Raw genomic sequence first — 22,256 nt, 5'->3', positions numbered from 1 at the left:
TTATTGAGCCTATTGAATCTGCGGAATGGGTTTCGCCCATTGTTCTAGTGCGGAAACCTGACCAGTCTTTAAGAGTCTGTGTTGATTTGAGGGCTCTAAATTCTAACATAATCATTGACTGCCATCCCCTGCCAAATATTAATGAGCTTGTTTCCCTTTTTGATGGTGCGCAAATCTTTTCCACATTGGACCTTAGATCTGCGTACCATCAAATTGAGCTGACTGAAGATTCCAAGAAATATACAGCATTCATCACCCCTATGGGTTTGTTTCAATACAAAAGGATGCTGTTCGGATTGGCATCCGCAGCCTCAGTTTTTCAACGTGTAATGTTCCATATTTTTAGGGACCTTGATATGTTTGTAAAGTGCTTTCAAGACGACATTTTAATATTTTCTAAGAATGATGAAGAGCATGTTTCACATTTGGATGTGGTATGTAGTAGACTGGAGAGTTTTGGTCTCGCTCTTAAAGCACACAAGTGCAATTTGTTCAAAAAATCAGTTGAATATTTGGGACACACATTGTCAGGGGAAGGGTTAGTTCCTAAAAGATCCAATGTTGAGGCTATTCTCAAAGCTCCTTCTCCAGCCAACAAGGAACAACTTCTTTCTTTTTCTGGCATGTGTGAGTACTATAGTAAATTCGTGGTCAACTTTGCCACAAAGATGGAACCGTTAAGAAAATTGCTAAGACAAAACAATGAATTTCTTTGGGGTTCTGAACAGGAAAAAGCTTTTGTTGACATCAAAAATGAAATTGTTAATTCTCCTACTCTGAAACCATTTAGGATGGGTAGGAAATGTATTATCACAACAGATGCGAGTTTGTATGGCCTAGGGTGTGTGCTATCTCAGACTGATGGTGTGCTTGAATGGATTGTGGCATTTTCTTCGAGGACCTTGAGTGAAACGGAACGAAGGTATGCGTCATAGAGCGGGAGCTGTTGTCGTGTGTTTGGGCCATAGAACACTACAGAATTTATATTTGGGGGAGCAAATTTGTTCTCAGAACAGACCATAAGCCCCTTGTAAATATTTTATCGGTTGGTGGTGGTTGGAATGCTACGGCAAGGATTGCGCGTTTAGCTTCCAAGTTGCAGGAGTATAATTTTACAGTTGAGTATATTCCTGGAAAAAAAAATGTTACAGCCGACTGTCTGTCACGTCTTCCGTGTGATAGTAAAGATGACACGGTCAATGTTTTGAGGGAGTTAGATTTTGTCTTATGTTTATCGGATGTTGTTTCTCCTCAATATCAGGACATATCTGAACAGTTTTGGTTGGAGTGTCAGGTTAAGGATGAGAGGTTTGTGTTTTTGAAAAAGTTTGTGTTGGAGGGTTGGCCAAACAAAACTAACGTCAGGGATGATTTACTTCCATTTTACAATGTGGCTGATGAGTTACATTTTGAAGGTGATTTTGTGTTCAAGTCTGACAAATGTATTCCGCCTAGTGGTGTTAAGGAGCTCATTCTTAAGTTGGCGCACAAAACGCATCCTGGGATCTCGGCCATGAAGCGGTTGATCAGGCTAAATTTTTGTTGGCCAGGGATGGACCGTTTCATTGACCGGACTGTTAGGGAGTGTTCTGACTGTTGTGCTAAGGACAAAATGTTAAGGTTGCATGTTCCACCCCTTAAAACTGTTGAGTGGCCAGTATTACCGTGGAGCAAATTAGCGTTTGACATCTCGGGCCCTTTCCATATTCTTCCGGAGACCTCACGTTTTGCATTAGTTATGATAGATTATCATTCCAAATGGCCAGAAGTAAGGTTTGTTGCTAAGGTTACTTCTGAAGTGGTCATTTCATTTTTCAAGGAAGTTTTTGCAAGGGAAGGTTGTCCTGCTGTTCTGGTTTCTGATAATGGTGTGCAGTTAGTTTCATCCGAGATGCAATCTTTCTTGCGTTCTTGCAATGTTAAACATATTCGCACTTCCTTGTATGAACCACACGAGAATGGACAGGTTGAGCGCTTCAATCGTGTGTTGAAGGGTTTTGTGGCTGATGCCATTAAGGAAAAGGGTAACTGGTTGAATGTGTTAAGGGAAAAATTGTGGATGTATCGTATTACTCCTCATACTACAACAGAAGTGAGTCCTTTTAAACTGCTTAAGGGCAGGGATCCTGCTTCAAGTGTTTGCCCTTGGTGGTTTAAGGAGAAATGCAAGTTTTTGGGTGAAGTTGTGGTTGATATTCAGAAGGTTGCAGATAAAGTGGTTAGCAAACAAGCTAAATCGGCTGAGTGGTACAATCGAAGATGGAGGACTAAGGAGCATGGTTTGTGTGTTGGTGATTGGGTCAGAATTCAGAAACCTTTCATGGTTAGTAAGGGTTTGAGTAAATTTGGCAGACCTATTCAAGTTAAAAGGGTTTTCAGCAATTCAGTCATCACCCAAGATGGCAAAGTTTGGAATATTAGCAAGGTTGCTAAATGTCCTTTGCAAAATGTTCAGAATGATAACTTAAATGTTGATTCTAGCTTTTCCTCTTTCCCTGACTCTGTGGCTTCCAGGGTCAAAGATGATTCGCGTATCAGAAGGAGACCTATTTCTCTTCAGGATTTTATTTAATGTATTTTCTTTGTTTGTCTATTATTTAAAGAGGGAGATGTGTTATATTCTGTCTTGCCTCTTTAACTGGATGCGCTGCGCATTGCCTTGCCATGCATTCTTTGTTCTGAACAGAGCTTTGCTAATGTAGCATTCTGCCCTTCTCTGTCAGTTATTACTTGGATACTGCTGTACTTGTACCTGATGCTGTGCTGTCAATAAACTACTTTTAATACAAGCTTCTACTGGATTCTTACACCAGCTTAGACCTATGCTTACAGGGTGCATGACACCATTTAATTGGAACGTGCCCAAAGGGTATTGGCAAGGATAACAACCTAGTTGAACTCTGTTCCCTTTACTTTATTTATCTGTTGGAGAGTTTCTGATCTTCTCTTTCATGGTCAGCATTTTTTTACCTCTTTACTCTTGGTACTAGAAAACTTTAACTACCCACCACATCATATGTAAATGTAAATGTACAGGAATTTATATAGCGCAAATCACCGAGCGGTTTCTAAGTGCTTGATAGGGAACCCGTCCTGGTATTCCCCTGTGAGATAACCCCGGCAGGGTATCCGCAAGGTGAAAGCCAGGCATCCCGCCGCGAGGGGCCGTTGTGGAGATTAAGTAAGCTATTGCCCAGAATCGCAAAGTGTGAACCCGTGAATCGAGTAGGCACCGGAGCGAGAATTGTCGAGTCCATGGAAATTTTAGGACTCAAGACCCCGCCGAGCCAGGAATTGAACCCTGGTCCCGGGCTGACCTCTGCTTCCAGGTCTGCCTCCTCTAACCAGTGAGCCACACTTCTCCACCATATGTGACTCCCATGTCGCTCAATTTTCTCCTGGACTGCCATTTAGCCATTTCAAATAACTCCAACCTGCAAGTTTGCTAACAATGTGCCTAATTTGCAGACCCCTTCTCTTGCTCACTACAGTCTTCCTCCCTCCCTTGAAAAGTTGAGGAGTGAGCAATGGGAACCTTCATTCACTTGGCTATTTCAATTCTCCGGACATCGACTGTCAGAGCATGGGCAATGCCTTTGTTCTCTTATTGCTATTTGCATCGCGGAAAATTCCAGTGTTGCACCCTAGTGATACTAGTCTTCTCTCTCTTTCTGTTCCAGGCTGTCGACTAATATATTCACCAGATCTCTGTATTGCATAGGGGATTTTACCTATTTAATCCAGAAAATTGGATTTCCACTCAAGTGCAACAGTTAATATGAACTATGGGGCCAATTTATAGGTTAGCGGTGTGTATACTTCGTCGCAACGGAGACAGAGTATAAACACCACCAACATAATGGTCTGCTTGCTCAGTTTAATTGCGGGCGGCCCATAGTTTGGCTACAGCATACCTCTCTGACATACCTGACAGAGTAAGGGACGCCGGAGATATAAACACCCACATTGAAAGCTGCGACCAAATGCTCATGAGAACGTGAAGTCAATATAAAATCAATTGTTGTTGTGAACCCTCTCCCATTAAATGTGATGGGCATACAGAGAGGAATGGCCAGTAATTCATTAGCATATGCAAGATCCAAGCTAAAAATGAGCTAGTTAAATAAGTCACTTGTCTTAGAATGAACAAAGTGGGTACTATTATCCATTTCATTGGTCAGACCACACATTCTTGTGATATATATGTAATCCAATAATAGTGTAATACATGATAATGTTTTCACAATGGTAATATTCAACATGACTATTCGCCCATATTTAAGCAGATATACTGCAGTTGAGCAACAACAAAACCACATTTTAATACCACCAAAATAACAGCAATACATTACGATGCAAGACAAGATAAAAATTGCGCAATCCAATAACTCAACAATTATACTGCACAACAGCACAATACAAAGCAGCAACAAATTACAGCAAAACAGCATTCTGACAACATAAAAACACCACACAACACATTAATAGATTCACACATCGTATCATAAAAACAATACACCAGTAACATACCAGCAGAAAAACCCAACAGCATAAGAATGTTTGTAAGTAGTTTCCATTGTTGGAAAGTGTTCCCTGCAATAAGCAAGAGTTACAAATGACTACCACATGTGGTAAAAAAAGGCTACACCCTTAATTTGTCCACAAATTAACTCTTTCTCTTCTGAAAGAAATAAAGACAAGCACTGGCGTTGCTAATAGGTCTCGCAGTAGGAAAGTTGGAGCTATTACAATTGCAAATAACAATGCCTTTTATTTTTGTTTTCATTTTAAAAACATAAAGGGCTTTGTCATTTACAAAACCAATAGCTCCAACTTTCCTACTGCGAGATCTATTCGCACCACCACCAGTGAAACCCACGAGCCTTCTGTACGATTTGGGAGTTTAACCTAAAGCTAAGAACAGACAGCAAGGGGGAGGAGCTATTTTACCATTCAAAAAAAGATGTACACAGTATTTAGTAGCTGAGCAAATTTGAAAACTAGAAACAAAAACCAAAAAAACACATTGCAGACCTGGGAAGTGAAGTTACCATTTAAATTATTCTAAGCATGTCGAATTTCCGCAAAGGTGTTCCAAAAGTGAATGGGGATGTGCACATGATTGAAATGAACCGATAATGCAATGTACAACTTCCTTCAATCGCCACTGATCCAATATGGGGGCGAAAATAGACAAACCATCCTACGGAGATGGCATTCAGTAAGACAACACAAATTTCGGCCCAAAGATTAAATTATTTGCACGAAAAAGCATGCCCCCTATTAAAACAACGTAACAGACTATGCAAACCTGCGAGTACACAAGAGGCAGCTAGTACTATACAGATGTGCCAGAGTTAATAATACTGCCTGGATTTATGATTTGCAGCCAAGAAGCCAGAACGTTCTGCTACCGGTGCTGTTGATAACGTTACAGTCTTCCCAACACATTATTCCAAATATTACACGCACAGCCGACATGACACGAGTTCTGCCTGGCACATCATAAAAGCAAGCATTGGCAAATTCAAAAGGCATTACAGTTGAAAGTGTATCCAACCTGTAGACTTAGCCAATGCTTGTTGCTGAATATCAAAGATAAAAACAAGCAGGGCAAGCATGATTACGGGTGCATTAAGATGGTAAAGGTAATATTTTTTAAACGAAGCAGATCTCGGAGCAGTACATTATAAAGGTGCATGTATTATCAGAAATTAATTTTCCGAATAAAAAGCTGCAAGCCAGCAAAAGAAAGGGGATGAGGTAAAGGAAAAATCACCACGTATTTTCCTGCAGGCAAGACATGTGCTGCAGGGCTTTCAAACGGCTGATGGCTTCTTTCTAAACGCACAAGCTCCGTGAGTGAACAGAAGGGAGGGGAGGGGGAGGGGGATAGAGAGGAGAGAGATGGGGAGGGGGGGTGGAGGAGCGGGTTGAAAACACAGGCGAGGGAATTATTCTAAGCATGTAGAGGTTCCGCAAAGGTGTTCCAAAAGTGAAGGGGGATGTGCACATGATTGAAATGAACCGATAATGCAATATACAACTTCCTTCAATCGCCACTGATCCAATATGGGGGCGAAAATACACAAACCACCCTACGGAGATGGCATTCAGGAAGACAACACAAATTTCTGCACAAAGAGTAAAATTTTTGCACGAAAAAGCATGCCCCCTATTAAAACAACGTAACAGACTATGCAAACCCGCGAGTACACAAGAGGCATTGCTAAAACGTTAGTTTATGCAGCTAGTACTATACAGATGTGCCAGAGTTAATAATACTGCCTTGATTTATGATTTGCAGGCAAGAAGCCAGAACGTTCTGCTACCGGTGCTGTTGATAACGTTAGTCTTCCCAACACATTATTCCAAATATTACACGCACATCCGACATGACACGAGTTCTGCCTGGCACATCATAAAAGCAAGCATTGCCAAATTCAAAAGGCATTACAGTTGAAAGTTTGTCCAACCTGTAGACTTAGCCAATGCTTGTTGCTGAATATCAAAAATAAAAACAAGCAGGGCAAGCATGATTACGGGTGCATTAAGATGCTAAAGCTAATATTTTTAAAACGAAGCAGATCTCGGAGCAGTACATTATAAAGGTGCATGTATTATCAGAAATTGATGTTCCGAATAAAAAGCTGGAAGCCACCAAAAGAAAGGGAATGGTGTAAAGGAAAAATCACCACGTATTTTCCTGCAGGCGAGACATGTGCTTCAGGGCTTTCAAACGGCTGATGGCTTCTTTCTAAACGCACAAGCCCCGTGAGTGAACAGAAGGGAGGGGAGGGGGAGGGGGATGGAGAGGAGAGAGATGGGGGGGGGCTGGAGGAGCGTGTTGAAAACACAGGCGAGGGAAAGCAGATGATCAACAGAGCTCATAAAACAAGTACGGGAAATGCAAGCGTGGGGGGGGTGGGGTTGTGAAACGGCACAGACATCATGTCGCCACATGCCAGCCCGCGACACCAATCCATCTCCAACGTCATTACTGCTGTGCACATCTGAGCGAACATTAACTTTGGCGACTGCCTAAAACCACCATGATTAGAGTTCGATTGGTCTCCTACGCACAAGGAAGCAAGCTTAACTGTGGTTCGCATTAGCGCTTGCTAGCTCCGATTCCCAAAATTATCTGCCTCAAGAAAACTTAAAAAAAATATTTTAAAAAATGAACCACACAACTAAAGTATGTAATACACGCTTCTCAATCACCAACAAATGCATTAACAAAGATGTTTGAGCACATGCAGTCGTCTGTTCGTGTACCCGAGTATGGTATGCTGGCAACTTAAAAATGTTCGACATGACAACAAAGTGAGCAACAACAACAATGAGCCCATAGCCGGTGATGGCGGACGGCCACCACTGGCGGTTATGTCGACGGTGTGAAGCGCTGCGAGAGCTTCCTGTCAACGCTGCTGAGAGGCTCGAGGAGTCGCGAACAAGGGCCGAGTGGGAGAGTGAAAGGGGGGGCGCGGCAGGAAATATACCAAGGGTCGAGTGGGAGAGTGAAAGGAGGGGCGCGGCAGGAAATATACATATGAAAAAAGAAACCGCGGGGGATATACAAGCATGCTGCTTAAAACCACTGTCACGCTTAAGGCCACAAGCGCAGGAGGGCGATGTGGGTAAAACCCAGACTAACAAGGCACGAGTAGTTTTGCTGAACAGTATAGAGTGCAGGCATGGTGAAAGGAGATGCGTGGAGGGAAGCCGGATGGGGGCGGGAGAGCCTGGTGGGGTGGCGGGAATGCTAGCGAGGGGAGGAGAAGTGTGGCAGGCAGGTGCGCGGAGGGAAGCCGGATGGGGGCGGGCTTGGGAAACTGAAAGTACGGCCGGCCATGAGTAATTAGGGGAGGAGAAGCCCTTTGATGTGCTGTGCGGCCGGGAATGCGCGTGCATGTTTAATCACGTGGTTCACGTGAACTGCATGAAAACCGCGGGGCTGAAAGCCCTTGGTTTGACGATGATTTTCGCCACTTGAATTCTCGCTCCGCTCGATGCGCTTGCGCGCATCGATAGGTCGCGAGACCTAAAAAAATGTGTTTGAGCACATTATTCCACCATGTGCTCTGCAGAGGATTGTCCAGTGTGCAGACATTTCTATGGAGTATGCGGAGTGGACCGGAGGGTTGCCTGGGAATGTACGACAATTGTGGCTTTCCAATGGTACACTTGCAAAATGTACAAATCATGAAAAGTGTGTAAATCTAAAAAAATCAGAGGCATAATTATACAATAAATAGATTTACAAGTTTTACATTACATTCATCGTTTATATGGTTTAACTTCATTGAGGTAATTTATTTTCATAAAGTTGATAGTTAGTTTTTGTTTTTATTTTAAAGTTAGAAATTAAAACAAATTGACTTGACTTAATTACATTTTTAGGGCCTGGAGGACAATGAGGTAGCAGGAAACCACATAGCCCACACGTGTGAACGGGAGCGGAAAATCCTGATTCAACAGAAACGTAGAGAAGGACTCTTGCTGGACTTCGAACCAATCCCAGTAAGTTGTTGGCCACAAAGAACAGAACCCTATCCATTGTATTGATACTATACATTTTTGTTTTGATGATAGTGACTCCCTTTCATTTGTAACCCCTTCTGTGCTGCGCAAATTTTTCCCCGGTGCTGAACGTTCCATTGGGCCTATGGAACCATGACGGAACGGTTCCGTCATAAGCACAGGCCACTTTACGCTCATGACGGAACCGTTCCGTCATGAGCATGGAAGGGGTTAAGTCGAGCCTAGGCAACCCAGGTGCTGTTTCTTCGAGACATGTTGTATTCACTCTTCTTGCTTACAGCCCGCCCACTGCTCTACATTTGTGCGTTTAAGTGTCCTTTAAAAATCCTTGCTTCTAATTGATTATTTTTTCTATATGTCCCTCCTTTTTCGTTGTTTGTTCCATCCCATTGAGCAGGCCCCCATTACTTGTAGCATTGCACTTGTCCCATTATAGTTACTGACTATGGGGCATTATTTATTGTTTTGTTTTATCTGAAAGAGCATTTCACGTAAGTGTTTGTGTTTTGGCTAGCTTTCATTCATGCCTGTTTCTTCCCTCCTCAACCAGTCCTTGCCAGTTTCTACTCCACCCTGCTCATTCATGTTGATCTGCAGGCGAATGTTGCAGGCTAGCTTGTTGGTAGCATTCCGTATCGCTGCTTTTAAAAACCCCAGCTTTATATCGCTTATCTTGCTCCCCCACCCGCCCTTCTCTGCTTCATCTAGTTTTTTTTGTAGGCATGGGGGAGAGCCAATGCTGAGACTAGAAACTGGTTCCCCAGTTCCAAAGTTGGCAGCTCGGGATGTTATGCCTCATCCCCTTTCGAAAATAATTAGCATTTTTGCTGGGTTTTGTCTCAGTTTCTCTCACTGAGTTACCGTCCCACCGTGCAGCCACCCTTAACCCCTTCCTCCCTGTTGCTTCCCTGGGTCCCCACTGTGTACTTAATGTTTCTATTGTCATTTTATTGGCACATGTATAGGGTGGGGCTGTATAGGATTCTCCTTCAGAGGACGACTTGTATTACCACGCCCATTTACGTGATATTCTCCATCCTAAATTCCACTGTTCAGGCTGCAGTATAGAGTGTTGCACAAGTGTACTAGGGGTTTGGTAATACTCCTACATTGGAGAGAAGAGGTGCATTTAAGTGTGAAAGGCCTTTTAGTGCAGAGTGTAAACGCCAATTGTTATTTTAAACGAAAAGATGATGGTATTTGTGTGCGGACCAAAGGTACAGGTGGCTTATGTGATTAAAAGAAAAGGTATTGAATCAAAATTTGCCTAGCTTATGTAACGGTAAGTTTCAATTCTATTAAGGACACGGAGGCGAGGATTATGCTTTTCTTCCTTCGCTTTATTATATATACAAAAAACACAGCAGCCTTAGAAAAGCTCCAATCCATGTTTAAACTGCAGAAAAATCAGAAACAAACGACTTTCTAAACTTTGTAAGTCCAGGCCGAACTACAGCTCCCATGAGCCTTCCAACATTAGTCCTTCTATTATGTCCACTCCAGGTATGATAGCCAGTCCTTCCTCAAACTTCATCCTCTTTCTTCGCGCTGGTTACGCACATTCCTCATTGGTCTTGCTTGGAACCGTCATTTCCTAGCGGGAAAAACGACAGCGTAAGTGAAGCATCACAACCCCACTGACAGCATGCAAACCGAGGACATCATCAAGACTGGCATCAGAACATGTACAAAAGCAGAGATGGAAAACAGTTTACTTACTGACATACGGGCGGTTTCGCCATGTCGAACTCCAGGGTGGGATAATCCTCGCCTCTGTGTCCTTAAAAGAATTGAAACTTACCGTAACGTAAGCTAGGCAAATTTCGATTCTATGTCCGGACCGGAGGCTTCGGATTATGCTAGTTCAAAGCTTACTCACCACCAATTGAGCTAGATCCACCACCGGTTTAAAATAAAACCTCTTAAACGTGGAATCCGAGGACCAATCTGCTGCTCGCATTAAATCCTCCAAACGTGCTCCCACCGAAAACGCCTTAGAAGCCATGGCTCCCCTGGCAGAGTGAGCTCCAAAATGTTTAGTATCAATGCCCGCCTCCTGCATGACCCAACGCACCCACCTTGCAATGGTGGGGGAAGAGACTGCTCTGTGTGGTTTTCGCAGGGCAATTAGCAATTGTTGTTTGCCCGGAGGGCGGATATCCAACGTCATGTCCTCATAAGCCTTCAAGCATTGCACAACGCACAACTTGGGAGTGTCCACAAAGGCCGGGTACGAGAGTACGTGACGCAGACTTTGTACGAAGCCCCACCGTAAAAGTTACCCCGTCAGAGGAAAAAACTTGCGCCGAAACGTCCAAGGTGGGGCACATCCGACACACGCCGGCAAGAAAGCAAACACAGAAGCATAGCCAACTTAGCTGAAAGCTCCTTCAGGGACAAATATGCGTTATACTGCCAGGACAGAAACAGATTCAAGACTATATTGATGTCCCAAAGGACCGAATACCGGGGCTCCGGAGGTAAAGAGAGACCAACACCTCGCAAGAGCCTGCAAACAAAGGGATGTTCTGCCACTGGGGAACCCTCCACAGGTTGGTGACCCGCTGAGATTGCGGAACGCATAGCATTAATTGTCCTATAAGCCAGGCCCTTAGTTGCCAATTCAGCTAAAAAATTTAAGATTGGAACGAGTCCTGCGACCACGGGATCCAGGTCCCTTCGAAGACACCAACGCATCCATTTAAGCCAAGCGGATTTGTAGCGCTTCGCCGTGCTATCAGCCCAGGCTTTGGATAGCAGGCCCTCAGCCGATCCCGAAAGGCCCAGGAGCGACCACCGTCACCGGAAAGCCTCCATGCCATGAGGCGGAGAGAGCCCTGAATGATGAGGGGATGTGGCTCCCGATCCGGATTGAGCAAGAGGTGAGGAAACTGGGGGAGTAGGATTGGAAAATCCCAAGAAAGTTCCAGAAGAACCAGAAACCAAACTTGAGACCTCCAGAGCGGTGTAACCAACACCATCTCCACCTCCTGACGGCGAACCTGGGCCGCCGTCCGCAACACCATCGAGAATGGAGGAAATGCAAAGGGCTTCTCCCGACTCCAATCCTGGAGGAAGGCGTCCGTGGCCTCCGCGAGCAGTTCCTGCCTCCAACTGAAAAATCTTGGAAGTTGGTGGTCCAGCCGGGACGCAAACAGATCCACCGAAAACTGACCCCAGCGGGCGTTCAGCCATTGGAAGACCGGGATGTCCGGCATCCACTGACTGGCATCTTTCAGGTGCCTGGAGTGCCAGTCCGTCACCTGATTGGCCTGACCCGGCAAATATTCAGCCGTCACCGATATGTGATGTGAGAGGCAATAGTCCCAGAACTCCTTGCCAAATCCGCCAGAGCTCGGGAGCGAGGGCCTCCCAGGTGATTGACATATTGCCACCTCAAATCACTTACTGTTTACATGGGCACAGATCTATGTAGGCCAGACTCAGCAAAAGGTTAAAGCGAGGATCTCATCCCATAGCAGTAGGATAAGATGCAAGGTGACAGGGGCACCTTTGGTAGACCACTGGCAAAAAAATGGCCACTTAGTAAGTGATTTGAGGTGGCTGGTTGTTGAAAAAGTAACCCTTGGTAGGAGGGGGGGGGGGTAATGTGATGACTGTATTAAACACACGTGAAGCAAAATGGATGTCCCTTTTGGATACCATAAAAAATGGCCTAAATGAACAGGACAGCAGCTTATCCCAATTGGCAGCACTTGGCTAATAGTGGAGTATGTGTAGCATGTTCTTATGAGGCTGTAATGCATGAATCATATGTCTTGAGACAACAATACTCGGTTTCACTCTCGTGCCAGAGAAGTGCCCGAGTCATTATGATTGGCCATTTTTTGCAGCGTTCTATTAGATCATCCACTGTTAACAGATATGAGATTGATACCAGGATTATGTTATTTGTCAAATATTCTGTGATGTGGTAACCTATCCGTTGGATACAATCCGTTTACAAACTCATGTTTTGAGAATTGTACGGATAGTTCCGATAAACTAGTTAAAGTGACCCGATTCCGTATGATCTAGAACCACATTCGAGCTCCTAGATGACCTTCCAAAAATGTGTTGCGCAATAAGTGTCAGAAATATATTGTAAACATGATGGTAATTTGTGCCTGTGGTAAATCGTTTACAACCTCATGCTTGAGAGTTGCACGATCGCCGTTTACTAAAGATCGATTAATACCATTCATCCTTTCCCTACACTTGACTCCGCACTGGTATCAATGTCTGGACATACTGAGGTCTTTATTGTCATCTTCCCCTAACTTTATAAATTTTTAAATAATAATTTTGAATTATCTTCACATTTCTGAATAATTCCAACAACTAATTCAGAATTGTTTAGAACCCATGAATGTACTCGGGTTCTTTAAAAATTACACAACCTGCTCGCACGGTGAAGTATGTCTTCACTCTCTATTATGATTTGGACACGTGACCCGGTAGTCCAAAACTACGCGTAGTGTCAATCGGCGCTTCTGGTTTGGCGTTCGTCAATCCGCGGGATGGCGTTTTGTGATCGACTGATCGTAAGTTTACTTTCACCTCTCTCCCCCTTTATGAGTAGAAAGCAGTATCAGGCTATCTAAATTAAGCTGATTTCATTAACGAGTAACGGATCCGTTTTCCGTTTGTTTATCTCTTTAACAGCGATAATCGAATGGGACGTAACTAGCGTTTCAAACTCATCCGGCCCTTTGCCTCACTGAAGTGATCCCTGGAACTAGGTGCTTTGTTTCCAAACATTCTCAGCCCACATTAGTAAGTACTTATATCGTATACAACAAGGGTCTGGTGCGTTTAACACTCAGCTGTGTACTACATGATTCAACATGTTGCTAATCCATTGACCAATCTCATCATTTCTCTGCCCATAGTGTGGCTTGGCTGAAGTGCCATCCTTTTGCAATAGTATGTCTTTGGTATACGTAACCCTCGCGGACCGCGTGTAGAAAACTTGTAATCCTACAAAGCCCAGTCTCTTTTAAGCAAGGGTAAGCACAACGGCCATGTATGCTTACAGTTGTTTTATTTCGTAAAAACTCTGTATTTAGTCTGGCGACCATGATGATATACAAATCTCCCTGTATTACATCACGAGATAACTTTTATTATAATGGTAGTAACCATACCTTGTGTATGTTGTGAATCCTTTCTTTCCAAATGACTACGGGCCACTAGGTTTTGATACAACCTCAATCATCTGATATAAGAGGTTTGTCCTCTATGTTTTGATTCATTTAGTTATACATCTGTAAGGACCGTCTGGAACCATAGTGTGTATAATAATGGACTTCTGTTTCTTATTTTAATTCCTCTGTAGTTGCGAATTTGTTGTCGCAGCGGTTCTCCACTACGACTGAGTGGTGTACCTGAGTTCCCCTACCAGAGCCTTTTGGGGCCTGTTGACCATGGTAATTGTTATTATAAGTAATTCTGATGTCGTATTTACGACGTCCTAAGTTAATGTGTAACATTAGTTGTACCCCTTTGAATGTCTGACCCCCTGTTTTTAATTTTCAGATACCTTTGCCCCACCACCCCCTTCCCTGTTTTGTCCTGATGAAGACCCCGCCTAAGGACCTAATCTGACCTATAATACAGGGGTCGAAACGTCGACGGCTTGTGTTGCTTATTTTGACATCCGGTTCAAGTCCCTTACTTTTCTATTGATAGGCTGTGACCGTAGAATGTCTTTCTAAAGTTTTATTAATTTTGGCCACAAATTCCGGTTTGCTGTATGTGAAATGTTTAATTCTGGTTTGTCATTACTTGATTGTTCTGATCAAATATGACTATTTCTTTTTGTACTTCACACCTTTAAGCACCCCCCTTTCTTTTCCTTTCTCCCCTCTCCTTGGGGCTTTCTCAATAGATCAATTATTATTAAGTATTTGTCACCATTTTGGGTGCTCAGTGTTGTTAATAAACTACAATACCTTGCAAGTTTCATAAAAATGTGTATTTTATTTTGTTTTTGAATTTTGTCCAAGTATTAGTATACCTAGTAATACACACCTTTCTTGCGGGGACCCCCCATTTATATGTACCACATAGCGCCCACGTCCCCGTGACTGCATGGGTAAAACCCCCCTTTAGTGTAATGGCAGCAATTTATCTTGGCACAACCGCCAGGAACAGTCAATGCCCTTACGCGGGTCCTTCCTAAACTTTGCGAGGAAGGTGGCCATTTTTGCATCTAACTCGGGCGTCAGGCCCACCTTACCCTCCAATGTGGGCCTCTGACACTCCTCTCGTAGGCAACCCCTGGCTTCCTTTTCCAAGGGCTTACGCAGGCGACCTGCCACGAACTTCGCCACTGTGTCTCCCGGCGGCGGACCGCGGATGCATAATCTCATCCGGGTCCAACATGCCGGAACTGTCCCGGGGCAACTCCGCGGCCGAGTTCGAGGGGCGCCAAGAGCGCACCGACTCCCCATAGTCATCCGTGTTGGGGGAATCCCTCCCCAGAGACGGAGGTGCGGTCTCCGAAACCACTGAAGGCTCAGGACCCGAAAGTGGCGCAGGGGGGACAGCAGTCGCCGTGACTAAAAAAGCGTCTCTGAGACGCTCAAAGTCGCCCCTGTCCACCCCTTGCCCCCCTTCCGGTGCCCCCTCCCTGCAGGGTTTCTTCGGGGCAGGAGGGCCCTCACCTGAGGGGCCCGGGAGACCAGTAGGAGCTCCCAAATGGGCCTGCGCAAGTTTGGCGCATTCTTCGACAATGCGCGCTGACAGGCGGTCCTCCATGGGACCCACCACCTCAGTCACACAGCGATAAATAGAGCTGTCGACTGCCTGATAAAACTCCTCATCCTGTAAGTAGGAGTGGGGCTCCTCCTCAAAATAATCGCCTTGTTCCATGGCTGCCAAGCTAAGAACTGAAACTACCTCAAGACTGCGCTTTTAGCCTTACCCCTCCTTCAGAGGGTGTCAGGTAATAAGATATGGGCAGGCGAATTAGGCTGCAATAACTTTTTGGGCCAAATGACTGGCAAGGTAGGGCTGCACGAACCCCCCCTAATGCGCTGACCCTCCACACAGGGACCGGGCCTGTCCACCCCCAATGCGCGTCTAACCACAATCAAATAATATGTCAATCAAATAATATGTGCACACTTGCCTATCGGCGTTCACCGCGGTCTCTGCCGCCAAATACAGACCCCGAAGGGCGTTGGTAGGTCAAATTAGGGCCAAATACAGACCCGAAGTACCGGGCATAGAAGGGGTGGAGAGGGCAAAGCTCCGTTTTAGACAGTCTCCTCAGCGCGGCTCCCCAGAGTGAAGGGAAGCGCGCCGAGGAGCAGGCGAGACGTTCGAGTGCCCTCTGGCGGGCGCTTCAAACACTGCACCGCCGCCGGGACAAGCGCCGCGAAAGGAGCGAGAACGCTCCCGCGACTGGGGGCTCTGCAGGGAGAAAACCAAAATAAACACAATCACTGCCCAAAATACCCCCGTCAACCCTGTAGACGGGAAATACAGTGCCACAGACCCTTAAAACGAGAACTAGAAAAAATTACTTAACTGACTGCTGCGTGAGCAGCGAAGAAAGAGGAGAAAGGTTGAGGAAGGACTGGCTATCATACCTGGAGTGGACATAATAGAAGGACTTATGTTGGAAGGCTCATGGGAGCTGTAGTTCGGCATGGACTTACAAAGTTTAGAAAGTTGTTTGTTTCTGATTTTTTTGCAGTTTAAACATGGATTGGAGCTTTTCTAAGGCTGCTGTGTTTTTTGTATATGTAATAAAGCGAAGGAAGAAAAGCATAATCCAAAGCCTCCGGTCCTGACATAGAATTGCTTATATGAGAGTAAAACTGGATGACTACAAATCTGGGCCAGACTGGCAGTACTGGGTGTCTCCCCGGGAGGCTGGAAGGGAGGGGGCCAGTTTTGTTAAAGGGGGCAGATTTTAAAGAAGGCCACCCATTACTCACTTCCAGCCTCCATGGGGTGTTTGGCCATAGTATCAGTGCGGGCTTAAGGGTTGTGGCACTCAGCTTAATCTAAGCACCATTGTCCTTCTTTCATTTCTACGACTTCATGGATATTAAAGGCAGACCACAGAGCTCCAAGTTGAAGTAAAGCGGATGCAGATGCCACAACCTGCAGCAGGCAGAGTGCCAGTCTGACCCTTATATTCCGCTTCAGTAGTGGCAGTGGTTCCGTTTGGAGGGGGCCGGGCCACTGGCAACTTCTGCTGTGTCGCACTAGGTGGCCCTCGTGCATTTGCTGGAAAAAGTATGCGTACTGTTCAGAATGATGTAGGAGACCTCCTGAATGGTTTACTTTTTGGACAGCATTACTGTGTTAAAGGCCATAGCCATAAGCTGAATACACATTCAAGCAGCAGGCGCAAACCCCTATTCAAGGGCAGCATGCAACGTCTCAGGCCCCTGCTTCAGCACATCTGCCTCGCTTCAGTACAGCATAAACCTTCTCCAGTCCTCACTGATACAAGTGTCACAAGTAGTGTTGACTGTCCAGTATTAAGCAGCGGACTCTCAAGAGCCAGCCTACTACTTTGCTGGCAGACCCTAGTCTGTTCCTCCTACCTATCAGGGATGACAGCCCTCCATGTTTGCACAGTTCTGTGCCATTGATTTCCCATACTTTGCTAGAAACTCACTGGTCTGTTTTCCAAAATACCTTACTGGAAGGGCTCTACCAGCTTGCACAAACCTGTCTGCCATAGCTTGCTTCGAGGGTAGTCCGTACATTTCTTTCTCCTCAAACAGCTGTTTAGTTACAGTTTGCATTGTTAAAGCAAGGTTAGGGTTATTTGGGTCCGGGGTGCAGGTGAAGGGCCTACATGAAGGAGACTGTATCCCCAACCAAGTCACTGACTGTAATGGTAAATACCCACATAAACAGACGCCCCCAGAAGTAGAGAAGCCACATACAGAACCTCAGACTCCCCTGTTGAATTGGCGTATTTCCACCCGCAGGACTATGAGGACCCTCTGCAAAGGGCTCTCATTTGTAATCAGTGTGGATAAAGTCATATTGGTGCAAGCATTCAATGAACGGAAGCAACCAAACAAAAGAGAAAACTTTATTCTGGTCTCTTTCGGAGAGGGGCAAAAAGATTGAGTGAATGCTGTGTGACTAGAAGACTGGTATTCAAGCAGGTTAAAGCTCTTTGTCTCCCAGTCCTTTCCATTGAATGTAGATGGCCTTTTATCCTAACTGTCTCTGGGTTGGTGCTTGGAGTTAATTGCGAATAATTATTTAATGAAGACTTGTAAAATTGCAGTGTGTGTGATTAACCTGGGCTGTAAGAGAGACTTTCATTTCAAGCGGAGAGAAGAACACCGGGAGGCAGCGGGAATGCGAGGAACAGAAGGCAGTGCGCGGATTGGACTCAGCTGGTCCTCTTCCCGCCTACCAGCCTCTCTCTATTTAACCACGCCCATCCCAGCGCATCGCGGGGCGCGCGCGGGCGGACCGAGTAAGACCGGACCGGGCTACCCCTCTTGGTGTTTGATTATTTGCGCCAGTGCCTAACAGGCACCTACTCATCCCCGGGTGTAGGACCACTGTGGAGCAAGGACTATGGCAACCCGGGAAACCAGAAGTAAAGCTACGGCGTCTAGTACCATGGTGGCAGGTACTTTGGACAATTTTTTGCTCAGAGCAAACTAACTCGTGACTAATGAATTAACTATTTTAGAAAGACGGCTTTCGCAGGGAATTGAAAGTGTCAGAAAATCTTCATTGGGTCTAATAGCTAATGCTAAAACCCCTGAAAAGGCCAGGGATTCCCCTATTGCTCTTTTAAACAGCATTGATCAAACAATAACAACTGTACTCCAAGAGCTTAGGTGTAGCCCCGTAATGCATAGAGACATGATCCCAACACTCCACAGTCACGAGGAATTCGGGAAGGGGCTGTCCCAATCTCAAGTGACATTTTAATGGTTAGAAGGGTTTCTTGGGTGGGATATACTAACAAAAAATTCAAGGGTGACTGTATCGTGGTAAATTTTAGGAATCCCGGGATTGTCTCGCATATCTGCAACTGGCCGGGCAGCATTGCAGATACCGCAATCCAGACACTCCCATTGTCATTCTTTTACCCACCTGCTAACAACCATTCTGAACCTAGGCTTGAAGAGGATTGGACAAGGGTGGGACCTAGGGGACACACTAGAGGGTTCAGGACCAACCTTTACAAGCCCTCTGTACCCACCCACTACTCTCACACCAATAGGTATAGCTGCCTGGACCAGGTAGACTGACTACACCATGAAGCCAGTTCTGGGGGCCGAGATGGGGGGACCTGGTTGCTCGAATAAGCAAAGTGGCCAGGAAGAAGGTAGTGTGAGAAATACTCACCCAGGGATACCGATGGCCGTACCATCTGGGCCTATTATCGACAGTCGGGCTACGGGGCAAGTAACTTCCCATAATGTGTCTATGTCAGCCACCGATGTAGAATCCACCTCGCAAACCCAAGGACTCCCATATGACTCTACATCACTAAAAATTCTCTCCTGGAATGTGGCAGGTCTTTGTAACAAAATGGCCTACCCTGAGTGGGGTTCTTTCATAGATACGAATGACGTATGCCTCTTCCGGGAAACCTGGGATAGGGAAGAACAATTTCGATTGGGCTTTGCCTCATTCTCAGTCCCTGCAAGGTGGGGGGAAAGGGCAGACCGTCGGGGGGGGGTTAACAATTTGGGTGGGAGTCCACCTGGGCTGTAGCGTCAGGGTTATGGATACTGCAACAGAGGACTTGCAATATGTGGTCCTAGAGTGGCAGAATGGCTCTAGACTCGCCCTGGTCAATATCTACTCTAGACCTGTGAGTATTACATCTGAGTCCAGAACCATCGAAGAGCTCTCCTCCTTCCTAAATGAGATCCCTGACGGCATTACATTTGTGATAGGGGGAGACCTCAATTCTCACTTCGAGCCACTTGCGGGCCTGCTGGATGGTGCAAACCAGGAGGAAGATGACCACTGGAAAATTCCTCAAGTGGTGGTTCCGCCGCCCAGGTCATGGGCGCCACTGGCCGTACAAATTATGGTCCTGACATTGAACCACGCAATCAGGGCCTGCAATGGCCGTGTAAAATCGGATATCCCCTCAAAGTGCACTTTTAATAAACATGGGCAGGAGTCCCGCCTGGATTATATTTTTGTCAAGAGCTGTGCTTGGCACAAGGTCCTTGATTGTAGGGTGGTACCTAGGGGCGAAAGTGATCACAATGCGCTGATCCTAGACTTTCTATCCCCCAGTATCCCCAAAGATAGCTGCAGTGCAGAGTGCGGACTAATTAATAGGGTGCTTCTATCAAACAACAGGCGCAGGGTTAGATGGGACAGATTGGTTACTCATCCAGAGCTAGTGGCGGAACCATATGCTTGGGTAATCCCGGTATTGGAAGCCGCTAGCTCCCTAAAGCTGCAGCACCCCCGCCTGAAGTATATTTAACGTTAGGAGATCTTAATAAGGAACTAGTCCACAGTCTAGCAGAGATCCTAAACCCCCCTGGGCCTAGAGGGAGAAGAGCTGGTAATAGACCTACCTAGTACAATAAGGCCTGCAGAATGGTGAAAACAGAACTCCTCGAGGCCCTGAAACATAATAATAATAGGGCACTCATAAAACAAAGGAGGATAGTATATCGGCAGTTAATTCATCATGCCAAGGTTGAGTGGGGCAACGAGAACTGGGCAAACTTAACATCTGCTCTGTCATTAAGAGATGCTCGGAAGTTCTGGCTAATTGTGAACACGGGGTCGGCTGACCCCGTATCGGCAGTAGCACCTAACATCGCTGCGGTTGTGTGGAAAGAACACTTTCAAACTTTGTACCAGGGGGACAACTCTACTGAGGACCTGGCACAAGGGGGGATCAGTTCCCAGTTTTACTGCTGAAACTACTGAGCTTGATTTTACTGAGGGAGAAGTCAGGGCTGCTATTGCCAAACTTCCACCTGGCAAAGCCCCTGGGCTGGATAAAGTGCCTGGCGATCTTTTAAAACACGAACCCAGGGTCTGGGCTCCTTATCTAACGGTTATCTTTAATGCAATTTTAGGGGACATGGCGGTCCCTAGTACTTGGCTGGGAGCAGAGATAGTCCCTATCTTCAAGAAGGGCTCAGCTCTGCTCCAAGCCAACTACAGGCCAATCAGCCTCATTGACGTGTCGCAAAAGCTCTTCACGAGGTTGATTTTAGACCGCCTCTTAGATTGGATGGAGGAATGAGACATCTTAAGCCCTTACCAAGCTGGGTTCAGAAAGAATGTATCCACCACGGATCAGATTTTTCGATTAACCATGCTTTACTGGAAAACTGTTAAGATCGAGGGCGGCTCACTTTACACTGTCTTTATGGACCTTCGTGCGGCGTTCGATCTAGTCCCACGTCGGAAACTGTGGAGTGTGCTTTCGGAATTGGGTATTCCTCCCCCTCTTCTGAATATGATAATCCGACTTCACACCGAGAATTTCGCACAGGTCAGGTGTGGGAAAAATGGTTCTTTGTCAGCTAGATTCCCCGTTGGCAGGGGGTAAGACAGGGGTGCGTCTTGGCGCCCACCCTGTTTTGCCTCTATGTCAACGGGGTAATCTCCCACCTGAATGCGGTCCCCAATAGTGACGCTCCAAAACTTGCTGGGTCTGGGATCTCTGCGATCATGTTCGCAGATGATACCTTATTACTTTCTAAGACCCTTATGGGCATCCAGCGAGTTCTGGACGGCTTTGTGTCTTTCTGTCGGAACCGGGGGTTGGAAATAAACACCTTGAAAACGAAATTTATGATCTTAAACCCACTGATAACAACACGCCCGAGCCCCGCGATAGGTGGAGTCCGGCTTGAAAGAGTTCAGACGTTTGAGTATCTAGGTCTCACCCTGAATGAAAGTATGACCTGGGTGCAACACCAAATAAAAGTGCAACTTAAGTTGTCTGAAAAAGCCGGGCCATTCTTAAGCTCTTAAATAAATCCTCTGTAAAACCAATTGGCTCACCCCTGGAAATTTATAAATTGCAGGCACGGGGGGCGCTAATCTATGGTGGCGAACTGTGGGGTCACAAGTGTGCACCCTCGATTGCCGTCATGGAGAACACATTTTTAAGACAGTTGGTAGCACTGCCCCCTAGCACACCACTGCTGCCGCTCAGGCTTGACCTGGGCCTTAGACCCATAAATGAGGAACTGGGCCTCAAACCTTTAACTTTCTGGAGGAGACTCTGGGTAACCCCAGAGCTCAAGATCTACGTGCAAGAGCTCTTGGATGTTCTAAGACTACCGAATGCGCGGAAACTTCCTTGGTTGAAATACGTAAGAGAGGAATTTGAGAGACTAAGCCTCTCGCCCATGTGGTCTGACCCGGAGCATGCTTTCAGAAATTTATCGCGCAAGTATCTGGTCAATCTGTACCATGAAAGTAACCCAACTGCCCGCTTATCGAATGTCCAAACTGGTACTCTGTCCGGCACGTTCTTCATGACTAAAGATTTTTATAAATTTGAGTCGGTCTTCGACGATGTTAGTCCGGTTGCTTTTAGAAAGTTGTATTTCCAATGGAGACACGGCTCTTTGCCAGTTAGAGCCTTTACGGGCAGGTGGTGTCTATCCTCTCCCACAAATTGTCCTGAGTGTACCTCGGAGTTGGAAAATGAATTGCATGTTGTGTTTTTCTGCCCTGTTTACCAGAAAGCTAGAAAGAAGTGGATTATT

General features: G+C 45.8%; 1 protein-coding gene across 3 annotated transcripts in view; it reads left to right on the top strand.

The window, feature by feature from the left end:
- Nucleotides 1-22,256, top strand: part of LOC147683295 (butyrophilin subfamily 1 member A1-like) — a 173,765-nt gene that overhangs the window by 39,554 nt on the left and 111,955 nt on the right. For all 3 annotated transcript variants that reach the window (XM_086943748.1, XM_086943747.1, XM_086943749.1), the window contains one exon: nt 8,404-8,523. In XM_086943748.1, coding sequence (XP_086799874.1) covers nt 8,404-8,523 — 120 coding nt within the window. The remainder of the gene's footprint in view (nt 1-8,403; nt 8,524-22,256) is intronic.

Source organism: Lissotriton vulgaris, chromosome 11 (assembly GCF_964263255.1).
Source record: "Lissotriton vulgaris chromosome 11, aLisVul1.2, whole genome shotgun sequence".
In the NCBI taxonomy this organism is placed as follows: Eukaryota; Metazoa; Chordata; class Amphibia; order Caudata; family Salamandridae; genus Lissotriton; species Lissotriton vulgaris.
This window is presented reverse-complemented; position numbering and strand designations above follow the sequence as displayed.